The sequence below is a fragment of the Budorcas taxicolor genome, chromosome 6 (genome assembly GCF_023091745.1).
Source record: "Budorcas taxicolor isolate Tak-1 chromosome 6, Takin1.1, whole genome shotgun sequence".
NCBI classification, from domain to species: Eukaryota; Metazoa; Chordata; class Mammalia; order Artiodactyla; family Bovidae; genus Budorcas; species Budorcas taxicolor.
The window spans coordinates 115,509,228-115,524,997 of NC_068915.1; the positions used below are offsets into that span (position 1 = coordinate 115,509,228).

The following is a 15,770-nucleotide window of genomic DNA, read 5'->3' on the forward strand; positions in this document are numbered from 1 at the left end:
GCCACGGACCCGGCCACGGCCACGGCCACGGCCACCACGCTCGCCGCCGCCTCTGGGTCCGCTTTCGACGACGCCGCTGCTTCGTACGCTGAGGGCGCCCGGCCGCCTCGCCTCCGGGGCCGGGGGCTGCGGCCGCGGAGCTGGAGGGCCGGCTCCCCGCGGTCACCGCCGCCGCGCCGTGGCCCAGGCTGCCGGCCCCATCGCCCTGAGAGCGGCTCACTGGCCGGGGCACCGCCGCCGCCGCCGCCGCCTACTCGCACAGCGGCCGGCTTCCCGCCAACGGCTCTTCAGACCAGGGAGCCACAGCGCCCTGAGGCGGGGGCGGCGCCTCGCGGGCCACGACCGCTCCCAGAAGGCCCCGCGCGGGGCGGAGGCGGCGGGGCGCGGGCGCCGCCTGCTGGGAGTTGTAGTCGCTCGGCCTGTGGGCGAGAAGGCTGCGCGGGGGCGCGGCAGTATTTTACCCAAAGTTCCTACTTCTCGCTGGCTCAGTTACCGCGAGATGCGCGCGGCTGGCTCCGGCTGCCCCGCCGCACGTGTCTGCTGAGGGAGCCTGAGCCGCTGCCGCCTTCTCCTGCTCGTCCGCACCCTGAGGTGCGGGGTGTGTCGCCATGGGGAAGGCCAGGTCCGCCGCGCGCGGGAAGGCCTCTGCGGCCCCGGCGGGCGCGCGGGGGGGCCGGGCGAGGCCGAACCCCAACCCATTCGAGGTGAAAGTAAACCGGCAGAAGTTCCAGGTTCTGGGCAGGAAGACGCGCCACGACGTGGGCCTGCCCGGGGTGTCGCGCGCGCGGGCCCTCCAGAAGGTCAGCGGGGAGCCGGGCCCCCCGGGGGCGGGGGGGCGTCCTCCGAGGGGTCCCTTGCCCTGCCTGCCGGCCCGGACCAGCCGCGCGGCCCTGCTCTCCCCACCCACTGCGGCAGCGCGCGGGCGACGGTGCTGGCACCCTTCTGTACATAGGATGGGCCAATGGTACCTGGCTCCTGGGCGGGCGGCTGGAAGGGTGGGACGCGTCCCCTGAGAGAGTCCTCAGGACAGCCTGGCGCAGTTAGACGCCGTGTGTGTGTGTCGTGCGTCGGCTGGACTGTGTGCATCCTCTTGCCTCTGCTTCTGCGTGTGATGGGACGACATCGCCCTGCAGAACCGCTGTCGCTCCTTGGAGCCCCAGCGCACAGGTCCAGCCCCTTCTGGCATAGCTAATCACTTCTGTGCCGCCCTGGTCGCCGTGGGGCCCTCTTACCCGCCTTCCTCGAGGCTGAGCTCTGCTGATTTAAGGATAAGGGGTTACACAGGCTGCTCAGTAGATGTTTGGTGAAGGAGTGCAACATAGGGTTTCCCTGGTGGGCTCCGACGGTAAAATAATCCGCCTGCAATGCGGGAGACACGGGTGCGATCCCCGGGTTGGGAAGATCCTCTGGAGAAGGAAATGGCAGCCCACTCCTGTACTCTTGCCTGGAAAATCGCATGGACCGAGGAGCCTGGTGGGCTACAGTCCATGGGGTCTCAAAGAGTCAGCACAACTGAGCGACTTCACTTTTGCAGCACATGACTTTGTCCTTTGCAAGGTAACTGAAATGCTAACCTTTTTTGGAAGACCTCACAGCCATCCCTTTTCTTGTGCTTACGGTCCCAGACTATTCTGTACTTTCAGATTCCATTCTGCTGGCAATCTCTATGTAGCTTCTGAGACATGCTCATTGGGTGCTTTCAACTATTTATTGTCATCCTGAGGAGGAGACATTAGTAGGTTAGTGAAAAAATTAAGGTAGGGAAATTTCCTACAGTCATACATCTGGTAAGGGCTAGGGTGTGCCCTGGGTTCAAACACCTGGGAACGCTTTACACGCCACTGAGCACTCTTGCTTAGTCTCTGTTCTGGCAGGTGAAGGGGTAAAGGTGGAGTGACCCCTGAGCCTGTCTTCATGGGCTCATAAGCTGTGCTGTCCCAGTGTGCGATCCGGCTGATCTTTGAATGGAATCAAACATCATCCTCACTTGAAGGAACTGGCAGTAGTGGAAGACAAGACAGTCTCAGAGCTGACTCCGCCGCGCCCCCACCACCCCTCAGGGCGGGCTACTCTGCCACGCCCCCACCACACAGCGCCGGGCAGGCTGGGGCAGGGCGGGCAGCAGGAGCTCCAGAGCAGACAGGTGTGTCTTCCCCCCTTCAGCCTCAGTCTCCTGTTTTCTCCTTAGGAGACTGAGGTAGGGACTGCCATTCTCTCCTTTTCAGATGAGGCCGTGGGCACCTCCCAGAGTCTGCACTGGGAGGCGGTGCCGCGGTGGGATTCCAAGCCCTCACTCTTGTCTCCACCTCCTGGGCAACACATGCGTGTCCACGAATGACCCAGAAAGCACTGCGAGCTTTGGTTTGGGAGCTCAGCAGTAACGAATCTGTTTGCAGTGCAGCAGACGCGGGTTTGATCGAGGATCTTCCCTTCCCATGGAGGAGGAAGTGGCAACCCATTCCAGTACTCTTGTCTTGAGAATCCCATGGACAGAGGAGCCTGGCGGGCTGCACTCCATGGGGTCTCAGAGAGTCAGATGTCACTGAAGCAACAGCACACACACAGATTTTAGCGTTCAGTTCAGTTCAGTCGCTCAGTCGTGTCCGACTCTTTGCGACCCCATGAATCACAGCACACCAGGCCTCCCTGTTGACCACATATACAGATACTGGCATGTATATGAACATAACCAGCCAAGGACAGGCTGCTGCAGTCTCTGTAATCGGTGGTGGTGACATAAACAGCGTCTCAGCTCCTGGTTCCCTGGCTTCTCTTTCTGCCAGCTACAACCTCAGCTCGTCCGGCTGCTTCACTTGGCAGAGTGGCCTCTGAGCGCTCGATTGTTCTGCTCTTTTCTGGTTGCTGCTGGTTCGCTATAACCTTTGGTGTTAGGCACGAGGCACCAGCACTCCCCAGAGGATCCCCCGGGTCCCTGACCTCCTCTTGACTCCATTGTCTGGCAGTTTCCCCTCAGTAATTGAGATCAGTTTTTGTAGCCGATAGATTGGCCTTTCTTGGACTGTTAGTTTCAGTGGCCTGAGGCATAAAAAATGGTGTCTTCCAGTTCATTAGAACCATCAGTGTGTCCCCTTGTGGAAGTGTCTCCCTTCTGGGGACCCAGATTGCCAAGTCATCAGAGCTCAGAGTTGCCAGGACCAGTGAGAGACAGTTCTGTGATCTGCTTTGCAGCGCACCCAGACTCTGCTGAAGGAGTACAAGGAAAGGGATAAGTCCAGCGTGTTCCGAGATAAACGCTTTGGGGAGTACAACAGCAGCATCACCCCGGAGGAGAAGATGATGAAGAGGTTTGCTCTGGAGCAGCAGGTAGGGGAGACGGGGGAGGGTCCCCTCCCATCTCCTTGCCCGGAAGTCAGGAGGAGGCGGCCAGTCCCCCTCGTTCAGTTATACTTCTGTGGGTGACAGCGGGGAACCATGAGTGGGGCGGCTCGCCTGGCTGGCCCCAAGGGGAAGCAGCCTTCTGCACACACCAGCTGGGCAGAGAGCTGCCTCAGCCAGAGCGCACAGCAGTGATGCATCCTGGAGGGGGTCCAGGTGTGGTAGCGAGGTCCTAGTGCGATTTCCCAGCGCCTTAGACGGGCCGGTTGATTTATTTACCTTCTGTAGGTTCTGTTTCTATCTGAATCATTGCTTAAATGACCCAGAATCATCTTAAAGCTACATTGACACATTGCACAAAAATGGAAAAAGTAATTTTTTTAAAACTTTAAATGGATGTGGAAATTTTAGGAGATGGACTTTTTTTCTATCTTGTTAGCGACAACATGAAAAAAAAAGCATCTACAACCTAAATGAAGATGAAGAATTAACTCATTACGGCCAGTCTTTGGCGGATATCGAAAAGCACAATGACATTGTCGATAGTGACAGCGACGCTGAGGACCGGGGAACGCTGTCAGGTGAGGCCCGGGCCCCCGGGAGCTCTGCTCATGGACGCTCTTCCTGCCATTCCTGCCCAGACACCGAGATAACGCAGCTACAGACCTTTCAAGAGGTGTATGTGTCCGTAAGATACACAGACTTCTGTAAGCTGAGATGGCACTTCCGTTTCCTTTCTCTTGTTCGAACTTTACCCCAGGCTCATTTCACCCATGAGCTCAGAGAATTGGGGAGATTGTCTGACCCAAGCAGCAGTTGTAGGTAAAACCCACCTTGCTGATCCCTGGACAGCATTTCTGTGCAAACCCACTCTGCTTTGCTACCACTGAGTCATCGGTTCTGCCCAGGTGTGTTCCGGGACAGTGTTTATCTAGTTCTTAGGCTTCGGTTACTCCAGAACCAATTGTGGCAGTTTTGTGGGAAAGGAACGTTGAGCTGCTTGTTTACAGGAGTAATGAAGGAGATATACGTTGAGCTGAGTTAACACTGACATGCAGCTGAGCTGAGTTACGAATCAGCTCAGGTCTGATCATCTGGGCCCTTTTATAAGGTCAGGGTCGTGTCGTTAGTTTGCACCCTTGTAGATTAAAATATCCTCTGTTCGGCATCTTCAGAAAAGCTGCTGCTTTCTGGTGTGTGGAAAGCCAACACATTAAACCCATGACTGCCTTTTGGTTTGTGGGTGATGCGGGGGCAGGAGGCCTGGGAATGAGGGCGGCCCGTGGGTCATCCGCAACACCAGGAGGTGGGCACGACTGCTGAGGCTCTGTGGTTGAGAGAGGCACATAGTTCATCCCCAGAGCCTTTCGTTTTGCACCTTCTGTTGTTCAGAGCTCTTGTGCACGCTGCACTGTTGACGCACACTCACCTCACGGTGAGTGAAGGTACCCGTACGTTTGCCGGCATGACCTTTGGCCGCATAGTCCGCAGCCCCCGCCGTGTTGCTGCAAGGAGCTTTGGTGACAGGTGGATGGGGAAAGCGAGAGTCCAGCTCCAGGTGTTGGTCCTGGAGACTCAGCTGTTCCTTCAAGGTTTCCTGTCCTCTGGTTTTTATAATGAGCTCCTCAAAATCTAAGTAACTTATACAAGGAAATCCTGTTAACTTCTAAAAATATATTTACTGTACCTTTAAAAATGAACCATTAGGAAACGTTCTGTTTTGTTCAACTACATAATACGTGTTCTCCTTGCTTAGGAGAATTTCATCTTAAAAGTCAACTCGAATTTTCTAATTAAATCCTGTACTAAGTGCACCAACAGATTTTATTTTTCCTTTGAGAATCCTTTCTGGGATCTTTATGTCCTAGCACCTTGTTAGTGAATGTTTGTAAATTTTTATTTTCAGAAAACATTGTGAACAATCTTGAGTTAGTCGAGCACTACATGACAGTGGTTTCTAATGTGCAGAGCATTCTGGGAAGCAGGGAGTCAGCCAGTCACTGACCCGTTCTAATGTGCAGAGCATTCTGGGAAGCAGGGAGTCAGCCAGTCACTGACCCGTTCTAATGTGCAGAGCATTCTGGGAAGCAGGGAGTCAGCCAGTCACTGACCTGTTCTAATGTGCAGAGCATTCTTGGGAGCAGGGAGTCAGCCAGTCACTGACCCATTCTAATGTGCAGAGCATTCTGGGAAGCAGAGGAATCAGTCCGTCACTGACCCGTTACAATGTGCAGAGCATTCTGGGAAGCAGGGAATCAGTCAGTCACTGACCCATTCTTGTGCCTCTGGGCTTTCTCAGAGGGGCTCATCTGGTTTAAGCTCCGCTGTACCTGTGATCTCAGTGACTGCCCAGTGAGAATTTCCTCTTGAACGTGGAATGGGTTCTCAGGACCGAGCTCAGAGAAACACTGGCAGAGCGGCTGCAAAACCCACTTCTGGGTGGGCCTGGGCTTCACGGGCTTCTCTGCTCCGTCTGCAGCCGAGCTGACTGCGACGCACTTTGGAGGCGGAGGCGGGCCACTCCCTGGGAAGGCCGCCCAGCAGCCTGGCGAGGGCGAGGAGCCACCCAAGTCCCGCAGGGAGCTGATTGAGGAGCTCATCGCCAGGTCCAAGCAGGAGAAGGTGAGCAGCTGCCGTCGTGCCAGGGCAGCTCCGCCTTGGGACTCGCCGCTGGGACGCCCCCAGCCTTTCTTCGCTGGGCGGTTTTAGGTTGTATTAAAACTATCTGTGAATGTAATGAAAGCGTTCACTGGACTAGGAGCGCAGGATGCGTGTTAGCGCCATCGGGCAGGTACCCTGATGGTTTCTTGTGGTTGGGAGTTTGATTTGGGGCGGGGGGATGTGTGTATTGAGTTGGGTTTGGTGCGTATCAGGAGTCGCATAGCATCACTGCTTTGGCGACTGCTCAGAACACCCGGAGGAGCAGCCTCCCAGCGGGGACTTGGTTCTGCCTGGTGGGCTCCTGAGAGGCTCCTTTCTCATGGTCTCTTTGAGTCGGCAAGGTGGGTGTTGGCTGAGCGGTTGTCCAGTGGGGCCTGGACACCAACAGTAATGGGGTGTGTTCCACCTGTGCTTTTTCCCCAGAGGGAGAGACAGGCTCAACGGGAAGATGCCCTTGAGCTCACAGAGAAGCTAGACCAAGACTGGAAAGAAATCCAGGCTCTCCTGGCCCGCAAGACGCCCAAGTCTGAGAGTGGAGGCGGAAAGGAGAAGCCCAAGGTGGGGTGGACACGTCTCACTCGGCCTGGCCTCGAGCCATGCACTTCGTCCACAGACAAGGGGGAGCCAGGCATCTGCTCTCCTTGCTAGGACCTGAGCATCTTGTTGAACTTTGACATTGAGGCAGCTGATGTGTGTTCCATTGGGGTGGAAGTAGAGTGAAAGCTATTTCAATATTTACTCCAGAAAAATGACGCTGAAGAAAATGGTGGTTTCTTGGTATTAGGAAGACTTGGGGTGGGGGAAGACCTTCAGGTGGTATCCGAATTTTAGTCTAAGGTGTTGAAAAAGCTGCAGTCTTCAAGTCACTGGTTTCTAAGAAATAGTAGTATTTCACCAGCCTCCCCTGTGGCCGTCTGCACATCTGTGCGTCGACCTCACTGTTCTTTCCCCAAGACCCTGTTTGGGGGCTTAAAGCCTAAATGGGCAAGGGTTAGTTTTCTTAAAGCAGATGTGTTTGGAGAAGAATTTTTGTATATGGCCCGGAAGTGTCTGCCAAGCCTGACCAGGACCAGTCTGTCACACAAGCAGAAGACTCAGGACGGTTTGGCCTCTTCCACAACAGCGACCAGCCATGACCAGCACGTGTGGAGAGCTAGTCACGCAAGTCTTTTCTATTAAGAAAGCTCTTCTGTCTGTCCTAGCCTGATGCATACGACGTGATGGTTCGTGAGCTCGGCTTTGAAATGAAAGCGCAGCCCTCTAGCAGGATGAAAACGGAGGAGGAGCTGGCCAGGGAGGAGCAGGAGCGCCTCAGCCGCCTGGAGGTACTGGCGGGGCTGGGGTGCCGCCCTGGGAAGCCTTTTATCCGTGGGCTCTTTATGGCCTGTGGAAAAGTTTCTGTTTGTTTACTGTGGTGATGAGGGTGATGGTTTAGTTGATAAGTCCGACTCTTGTGACCCCATGGGCTGACCCCGTGGACTGTAGCCTGCCAGGCTCCTCTGTCCGTGGGATTCTCCAGGCAAGAATACTGGGGTGGGTTGCCATGCCCTCCTCCAGGGATCTTCTGACCCCCTGCACTACAGGCAGATTCTTTACCAACTTAGCTGTGAGGGAAGCCCTAAAATACTGTTCTACTATATTTTTGACTATAAGCAAAAAAAAAAAAGCAGATAATACTCAATATAACAAAAATGACATTTTTCCCTAATTAATTTACCTTAAAACAGCTGCTGGCGATAGAGTGCACTCCTGTCTCACGTTTTTCTCTTAAAAGTTTTTTAAATTTTCCGTATGTTATGAACAAACACGAAATAGAGGCGTGCTCCCGCGCTTCTGGACATTCCTGCCCCTGCTGGGGGCTGCCTGCGGCGTCCGCTGCCTGTGCTCAGATGGAGACAGGGCCGGGCCACCGGTTTCAGGCCTCAGCACAGGGTGTCGAGTTCCTCTCCTGGGGTCTGGCGGCGAGTGAAGTTCACTCCGATTGGCCGGTGTCACTTGGCCAGAGAAACCTCAGTCTAACATGGTTTTTCCTTCCTTGTGACCAGAACATATTTCTGCTGAAATACTAGTTTTTATTTTTGTTGAATAAGTGTTCCATACGATGCATGCTGAGGGCCTCCCTGTCTGGCTGAAGACAGAAAGCAGAGGGCAGGCCTGACGCAGCTGCGAGGCTGGGGCTGCCGGGCAGCTGGTATTCCTGCCCGGCGTGCGCTCAGCGGCGACCCTCCTCCTGCTCAGGCTGAGAGGCTCCGGAGGATGCTCGGGAGAGAGGAGGATGCGCACAGCAAGAGACCAAAGCACCTGTCGGCTGACGACCTGCACGACGGCTTCGTGCTGGACAGAGATGACCGGCGCTTGCTTTCTTACAAAGTGAGGTGTTTGCTTTCTTTCCTGGTTTTCATTTAAAGTGGCAGATTTTCTGGTTTCTCACATAATAGCTTTACCACAGACGGGAACTGTCTTTCTAGAAACAGCTAGCTTCTCTGCCCAGAGTCCTGGTGGCAGGGACCGCAGAGTGCGGGTCCCAGGCCTTGAGCCCCAGGACGTGCAGCAGCCTCGAGAGGGTGGGAGAGGCCCGGTGCCCCCAGGCCCCTGGCCCTCGGACGCGGCCACAGCCGTGATGGCCGCTGTCCCAGAGGACCAACGTGTCTGGTGTCTGCGCTCCATTTGCAGGATGGAAAGATGAACGTCGAGGAGGAGCCAAGTGGGGACGCCAGTGGCGGGGAGAGTGGAGAGGACGAAGAGGAGGAGGGCGAAGGCTGGAGCGAGGGGGGCCCGGAGGACAGCGACAGCCCAGACGGCCACTCGGACCTGGAGTCTGACGCCGAGAGCGAGGACACACACGAGCGGCCCCAGGGGGGTCGGCGTCCAAGCCCCGGAGAGCGGCTGCCAAGGGACGACCGGGTGGCGGCCAGGGCCCAGCTGCCCTACACCTTCGCAGGTCGGCAAACCCCTGGCGTCGAGGTTTCCGAGTAGCAAGGGGACCTGGCGAGGCTGGCCCGGCTGGGCCGTGTTAGCAGCGGGGGCGGGGCCAACCCCCACACGCCCACTCTGCCCATCTGCACCGGCCTGGCTCACAGACAGACTCAGTCATCCTTCTCCGCAGTGTCCCCTGGGCCTGACCCCAGGGCTGCCGGGGGGATCTGTCGGAACTCGTGATGATCACACAAGACGAGGGTTTCTATGACACGGGCAGAACTGTCTCTGTGGGGGAAGCGAACGAAGTCCTGCTACTGAGTTTGTGTTCAGTATTCACGTTTGTGTTACCAGAAATGTGCGTAGTTCTCATTATGCAAGTTAAGTGTGGGGCGTGTTTTGTACTTTTTGTTTGTTATTTTGATAGTTCCCGAATCCTGCGAGGAACTGAAGTCTTTACTGTCCGGAAAATCGACGGAAGACCAGCTTTTGGTTGTGGAGAGAATTCAGAAATGCAACCACCCCAGCCTCGCAGTGGGGAACAAAGCGAAGCTGGAAGTACGTAGGCTGTTCCCCTGTGGCGCTGGGAGCGGGCAGAGGCCTGGCAGCCGTGGCACCAGCGGCCACCAAGCACTCACCGTGTTCGCAGCTGGCTGCTTTCCGTGGGGGCAGGCCTGGATGGGTGTCGGCTCCGGGTCCGTGGCAGGCCCGGGGGTGTGAGGGGAGCCCCAGCACTGCCCACCGCGAGTCCGCCCCGCGTGAGGGTCCGGGGAGTGGGTGCTGGGCGTGCGCCTGTCCTCTCCCAGTAACACCTCGCGCTGACTGCAGCGGGGCCGCTCCCATTCTCCTTCCAGGAGTGTGGTGTCGCCTCCCGGCCGAGGGAGCCACACCCGGGCCCTACACTCCCCGTCTTGCAGCCTGCCTCGCATCACACACCCATCCCTGTGGCACTCGGCACCCCCAGCCGTTTAGGGGTGCGGGGGCGGGTGTCCTGGGTGGGGCTCTCTCCAGGCTCGCCCTGAGCGCTGACCTACCCTGTTCCTGCAGAAACTGTTCGGCTTCCTTCTGGAATACATCGGAGACCTGGCTGCAAGCAACCCCCCAGACCTCGACGTCATTGACAGGCTGGTCGTGTGAGTGGAAATGGGGTTATCTGGAACCGGGGGCCGAGTTGAACAAGTTCTGTGCCATTTAGTGAAGCCTTACAGTGGCTTCGGCGTCGCGGATGCCGCCTTGGCCGCGCACCCGTGGCGAGCTCCGCCCCTTGGTCCCGCCTGCGTGCTCCCCCACCGCCCTGGGGAGGGGGGCTTTTTAAAGGGCGAACAAATGGACCCGTGACAGTTGCGCCCCTTCAGGTTTGTTCGGAGTATTTGATGGCTCATCTGTTCGCTGTCTGCTCCTGCCTCCGTGGAGGCTCCGGGCTGGGGCTACACCCTGTGCAAAAGGGCCCCTGCAGGCAGAGCCACTGGCTCCGGGGCCCTGTTGGCTGGAAGAAGATGCAGTGGGCAGGGTGCTGAGTCGGGAGGCGGGGGGTGGTGAGAGCAGACACCCCAGGCCGGCCTGGGCTGCACACCCTCCCCCATGCCAGCCTCTGCCCCCAGGAGAGCTGGTGAGGCGTCCATGGGTTCAGGACGCATGGGACGTGCTCCCCGGGCTGTAACTCGTACAGACGGCTCACTCTGCCACTACTGCTGGAAAGTTACAACCAGGATTCTAGGGAAAGGTGAAAATGAGTCCAGATTATCGCAAACACAATTGGAAAAGTTCCTGGACCACCAGGACGGCCTGCCAGGTGCAAGAGTCAGGGCTTCCGGCTCCAGCTCAGTAGGCAGCTGACACCACAGCAGAATGGTGAACGTGGGGTTTCTCATTTTTGTTCCCTGCAGACATCCTCCCTGACCTGTGTTTCTGATTAACAGGCCATTGTATAACCTTTGCCAGATGTTTCCTGAGTCTGCAAGTGATGCTGTGAAATTTGTCCTCCGAGATGCCATGCACGAGATGGAAGGGACCGTTGAGACCACAGGCCGGGCAGCCTTCCCGGGCCTGGACGTGGTGAGCGGGGGCTTGCGGACATCGGCTGTCCCGTGTGGCGTCCTGGCATGGAGGGGTGGGGGCTTCGAGGGGGTGTCTGCCCAGAGCCTCTAGGGCCATCCGGGGATCGCACAGGACCAGACCTGGGAAGAGTGCTGACTGTTAACAGCGAGCTGCCATGTGCTTGGCGACAGAGTTCCTGCTTTGCTTTCTCTGTGAACAGAGCCATTCACACGTGAGGATGAACCCGTGGGCAGGTTGCTCCTGTCGGTGACCTTTGACCGCTCTGAGGTTTCTGATGTTTCACACGCTCCAAGGCTGTGATCCTGTCTGCTCACTGGAGGGATCCTGCTCAGTTATCTCAGTGTTTGCTGTCTGTGTTGAAAATGAGCTAACGGCCACTGGCAGGAACCCGCGAGTCCAGGCTTTGTGTTGGTGGTTAACAGGCTCCTCAAGCAGGGGCCTGAGCCGGCGTCCGTGGCTTCCTGCAGGGGGCCGGGCCTCCCCGCTGCGGGCGGGAGCCGTGGCGGCAGTGCTCCGTGGCGGCAGTGCTCCGTGGCCCATAGGCTGGTGTGAGGGTTCAGTTGATGTCACTGAACCAAACTGGGCCCACGCTTGCCCTGCGCTCACAGAGCCAGGAGCGGGCGCGGGCGTGGGCGCCGGGGATGACGGCACAGCCTTCACCGCAGGAGCCGGACAGGGCAGGCCGCTCGCGCGCAAAAGACCCAGACTCCCGACGGGCTTCCGGGGAGGGGTTTAAAGGCAGCTTTGAGGTGAGGGTCGCGGCTGTGTGACCAGCTCGTGGCCTTTCTGCCGACTGGTTGGTGGCGAGGTGACAGGATGCTGTTTAGGGCCTGGGGTGTCAGCCTCTGCTTCCCGCCTGTCTGGGGTTAGTGTCCTGGCAGCATGGGTCACTGTCCCCAGCGGGTGGGGGTCTGCTTCTGATCAGCATGGAGGTGCACAACAGGCTGTCCTGTGCGTCCCTCCTCTGATCTGGGTGGTGGCCTTCCTCTCCAGCTCATTTACTTGAAGATCGCTGGGATGTTGTTCCCGACCTCTGACTTCTGGCACCCGGTCGTCACGCCTGCGCTGCTGTGCTTGAGCCAGCTGCTCACCAAGGTGCGTCAGGCCGTCCCCGTCGGAGCCCGCCCCCCTTGGACTGTGCAAGGGCTGTGACTGAACAAAACTCACCTGCCAGGGCCTGTGAGCACAGCAGGCCGGCAGTACCACTGCCAGGGCCCCTCCAGACAGGGTGATGGGGCGCGCCCCCAGAGGACAGTGGCATGGCATCCCGTCAGGCCCCTGTTGGCTTTAAGAGTCCAAACTGTGCCTTCTCCTCAGTGGGCGTGTGGTCGGTGCCCGCTTACTGTGGGGGTTATAACTGGTTCCCCACGAGCGGTGGACCTCGTGGTCACAGAGCCCCGTCTCCGGGGCCTCTTGTCCGCCTCTGCTCCACTGCGGAGTCCACAGCCCCGGGGAAGCTGGGTGCCTGCCAGCAGGTGTTCCAGAACGTTCCTGACCAGCCCTGCGCCCGTCCCCAGTGCCCTGTGCAGTCACTGCAGGACGTGGTCAAGGGGCTCTTCGTGTGCTGTGTGTTCCTGGACTACGTGGCTCTGTCCCAGAGGTTCATTCCTGAGCTCATCAATTTTCTCGCTGGGATTCTTCACATGGCAACTCCAAACAAGCAGAGCCAAGGTGAGTTGGTTCCAGGGAGCTTTTTCAAGTATATGGTGCTTCAGAAATTTAAAGGCTTGGGAAGTAATTCATAGTCAAAAAAGTAGAAAGCTCAGAGCGTGGGAAAGTTAGAAGACGAAAGCGCTGTCGTCCAGGGCAGCCTTTCCGCTCGTGTGGACGTGTGCACACACCCTGTGTGAAGTGAGGGTCACACCGGGTGTGCTGTGCACAGTAGCCTCTCTCCACGTGGCACAAGTGAGCCGAGTGCGGTAAAGGACCCCCAGGTGGCAGCCTCGGCACCAGAAACGCGGGAGCGCGGTGTTCTGGGTGGATCGTGAGTGGAAGCAGTATTGGGGATGGAGTGATGGTTACGGTTCATCGTTCCCTTCACTTGTCTCCACGTGGTCAGACTCCATCCTGCTCCCGCCCAGCCAGCTCTCCTGAGGGGCCCCTCACCCTCCTCTGCTTTCCGATGCTCAGTCCCGTGTGCCCACGAGGGCAGGGACTACCGCACTTGGACTTGGCCCAGGTGCCCCTGCCAGAGCTGTCCGTCGTCTCTGGTGGTAAACACAGGGCATGCTTGTCCAGGGAACTCCCGAAGGCCTCGCCCTCCGGAGCCTGCCTGCAGCCCATGACCTCAGCCCGTCTCTCCCTGTCCCGCCCGGAACCCAGGTTACACTCTGGTGCACCCTTTCAGAGCACTTGGGAAGAACTCGGAGTTGCTCTTGGTTTCTGATGAGGAAGACGTGGCCACGTGGCAGAGGAGAAGCCTCCCCCTCCAGTGGGCAGGTGGCCTGGAAGCCCAGACTGAGACGGAGGCCAACCACGCCAGGTACATGCGGGCTCGGGGCTTTGGGCTGTGGCACCAGCCTGGACTTTAAAAGAGCCCAGGCCCGGAGCCGGACAGCACCCAGCACCGTGAAGGTGCCCCGCGTCACCACTGCTCACTGGGTTTACCTGTAGGAAATCCGCAGGGTTCCGCAGAAAGCTATTAGACCCGACAAATGAGCTCAGCAAAGTGAGGCTCATTTACGATGAGGGCTTCGGCCATCATAGTGAGTGAGTTAGTTTTCCTGGGTCTCTGCCATGTATGTGCGTTGCTCAACTTGATTTTCTTCTGTTTAAACAAAAACCAAGGTGGAGCCACTCTCGTCAGTTGTCACTGCATGTCCCGAAGCCTTCTTCCTGCTCGGGGACACAGGATGTCGTCTTCAGCTCCCGCCGTCCCCCGCAGCCGCTGCTCAGGGCACATGTCTGACCTGGAGGCCCTTAGCCTGCATAGGGGAGGCCTCCACCTTCGGGGAGCTGCTGGGCTCTGGGTGACTGGGGCCACTCTCGTCCTGCAGGCTGTCCTGCCTGGCCGTGTGTCTGGCTCTGGTGAGGAGCTGTGTGCTCACCTACGGCCTCCTGCCCTCCTTCCACGACATCACGCGGCCCCTCCGAGCCCTCCTGATGGAGCACCTGGCCACCCGCTGCTGCCCTCCTGCGCTCCAGGTGAGGCTGGGTCTTGGTGCGGGTGGGCGGGCTGGTGTTTCCGCTCAGAGGCTCCAGGGGGCCGCCCCTTGCCACATGCCCCCGACAGCCAGAGCCCCCGGCCAGCGGGTTCTGCGCCTGCTGCTGTGCGACAAGCAGCTGGGAGAGGCGCCCTCCTGGCCCAGGAGCGCCCCGCGTGTGGGTGCGGTCAGTCCCCGTCATGCGCCCCCCATGGGCCGCCCCGCTCTGTCAGGCTCCTCGGGGGGGGAAGGCTCAGTTCTGTCACTCGATGGGTCTCAGTGGGCCTGGGGTCCCGCCAGGCCGCGCACTGAGGCTGCCGTGGCTCCGAGGGGCTCGGGGAAGGGGCAGTGGGAGGGTGGAGCGCCGGCCCGTGGGGGGCCATCTGTGTGAGCTTCTCGGCGTTGCAGGAGCTGAGCCGGAGCGTTCTGACGGAGATGGAAAGCCAGCCAAGGCACTATCGGCCGCTGGTCTGTGAGAAGAGCAAGCCGGTGCCGCTGAAACTGTTCACCCCCCGGCTTGTCAAAGTGTGAGTCCCGAGGGCCCAGCACCCCAGCCTGGGGAGTCCGGGGGGGTTCAGGGGGTCCAGGGCCGCTGCCAGGGCAGCTTCCTGCATCGGCCTCTGCACCCTCAGCCTGGAGTTCGGCAGGAAGCAGGGCAGCACCAAGGAGGAGCAGGAGCGGCGGAGGCTGATCCACAAGCACAAGCGGGAGTTCAGAGGCGCCGTCAGGGAGATCCGCAAGGACAGCCAGTTCCTGGCCCGCACGCGGCTCTCGGAGATCAGGGAGCGGTAAGCAGGGCGGGCGCTCCCGCAACCCTGATGCAAGCGCCCCACGGCCAGGCCGGGGCGGAGGGCAGCCTGGGGGTTTGTCTCGCTCACTTGTCCTCCATGTGTCCTGGACTGAGTCACCGGCCCCACGTGGATCTCACTTGCTGGTTCAGATGTGAAAAAGGGCAAGATGTTTCCCAAAAAGTAATCAAAAGATGCTTTTGTTTTTTTTAAGGGATGCGGAAAGAAAACGAAAAGTGAAGCAACTTTTTAACAGCCTGGCCACACAGGAAGGTGAATGGAAGGCTCTGAAGAGGAAGAAGTTCAAAAAATAAATTATATTTTATAAAAAGACAAGGAGATACTGTATACTGAACACCAAGGGGCTGCTGGCTCTAATGCCAGAGTTTTCTCCTGTACTTCGTTCCTGTTAAGAAGCCTCTCCTGACGAATTGCACTTTTGGAACTGGGTCCAGGCCTCCACGGGAGCAGCGTGCCGATAAACTGTGCATGACACCTGGGCATGGTTTCCAGACAGTCCTGAGTTCCATCACAAGGCTTGGGGCCGGCGGGGTCCTGGCCAGCGTCTCTGGTCAATCAGGCACACGTGCCTCCATGTGTAATTTGCAGTGGTATTTATAATGTTACATAATTTTCAGTTATCAATGAAACAAGTTTGCACACAGTTTAGAAGTCAGAAAAGAAGTCACCTGTTTCCCTGGCACCCAGCAGCTGTGATTGGTGTCACCCTAATCCAGCCTTGGGTGGCTGACTGTTGGGAAAGGCGGAAGGGGTTGGGTTGCATGGACCCAGGCGGTTCTATAAGGACACAGGAGCTGCCTGCCCACACTTGTGGCCCTGGGGCTGCAGCCTTGCACAGAACGCTGGC

At 58.2% G+C, this 15,770-nt stretch overlaps 1 protein-coding gene across 1 annotated transcript; it reads left to right on the forward strand.

Annotated features, from left to right (window-relative positions):
• The first annotated feature begins 433 nt into the window (after positions 1 to 433).
• Positions 434 to 15,560, forward strand: NOP14 (NOP14 nucleolar protein). Its single transcript, XM_052641735.1, has 18 exons — positions 434 to 800; positions 3,190 to 3,324; positions 3,776 to 3,917; positions 5,816 to 5,958; positions 6,421 to 6,555; positions 7,200 to 7,322; positions 8,236 to 8,367; positions 8,671 to 8,938; positions 9,341 to 9,471; positions 9,961 to 10,046; positions 10,833 to 10,968; positions 11,965 to 12,066; positions 12,489 to 12,642; positions 13,294 to 13,453; positions 13,968 to 14,115; positions 14,523 to 14,641; positions 14,747 to 14,902; positions 15,117 to 15,560. The coding sequence occupies exons 1-18, from the start codon at positions 609 to 611 to the stop codon at positions 15,214 to 15,216; spliced, it is 2,562 nt and encodes an 853-aa protein (XP_052497695.1). The 5' UTR covers positions 434 to 608; the 3' UTR covers positions 15,217 to 15,560.
• The last annotated feature ends 210 nt before the right edge of the window (positions 15,561 to 15,770 follow it).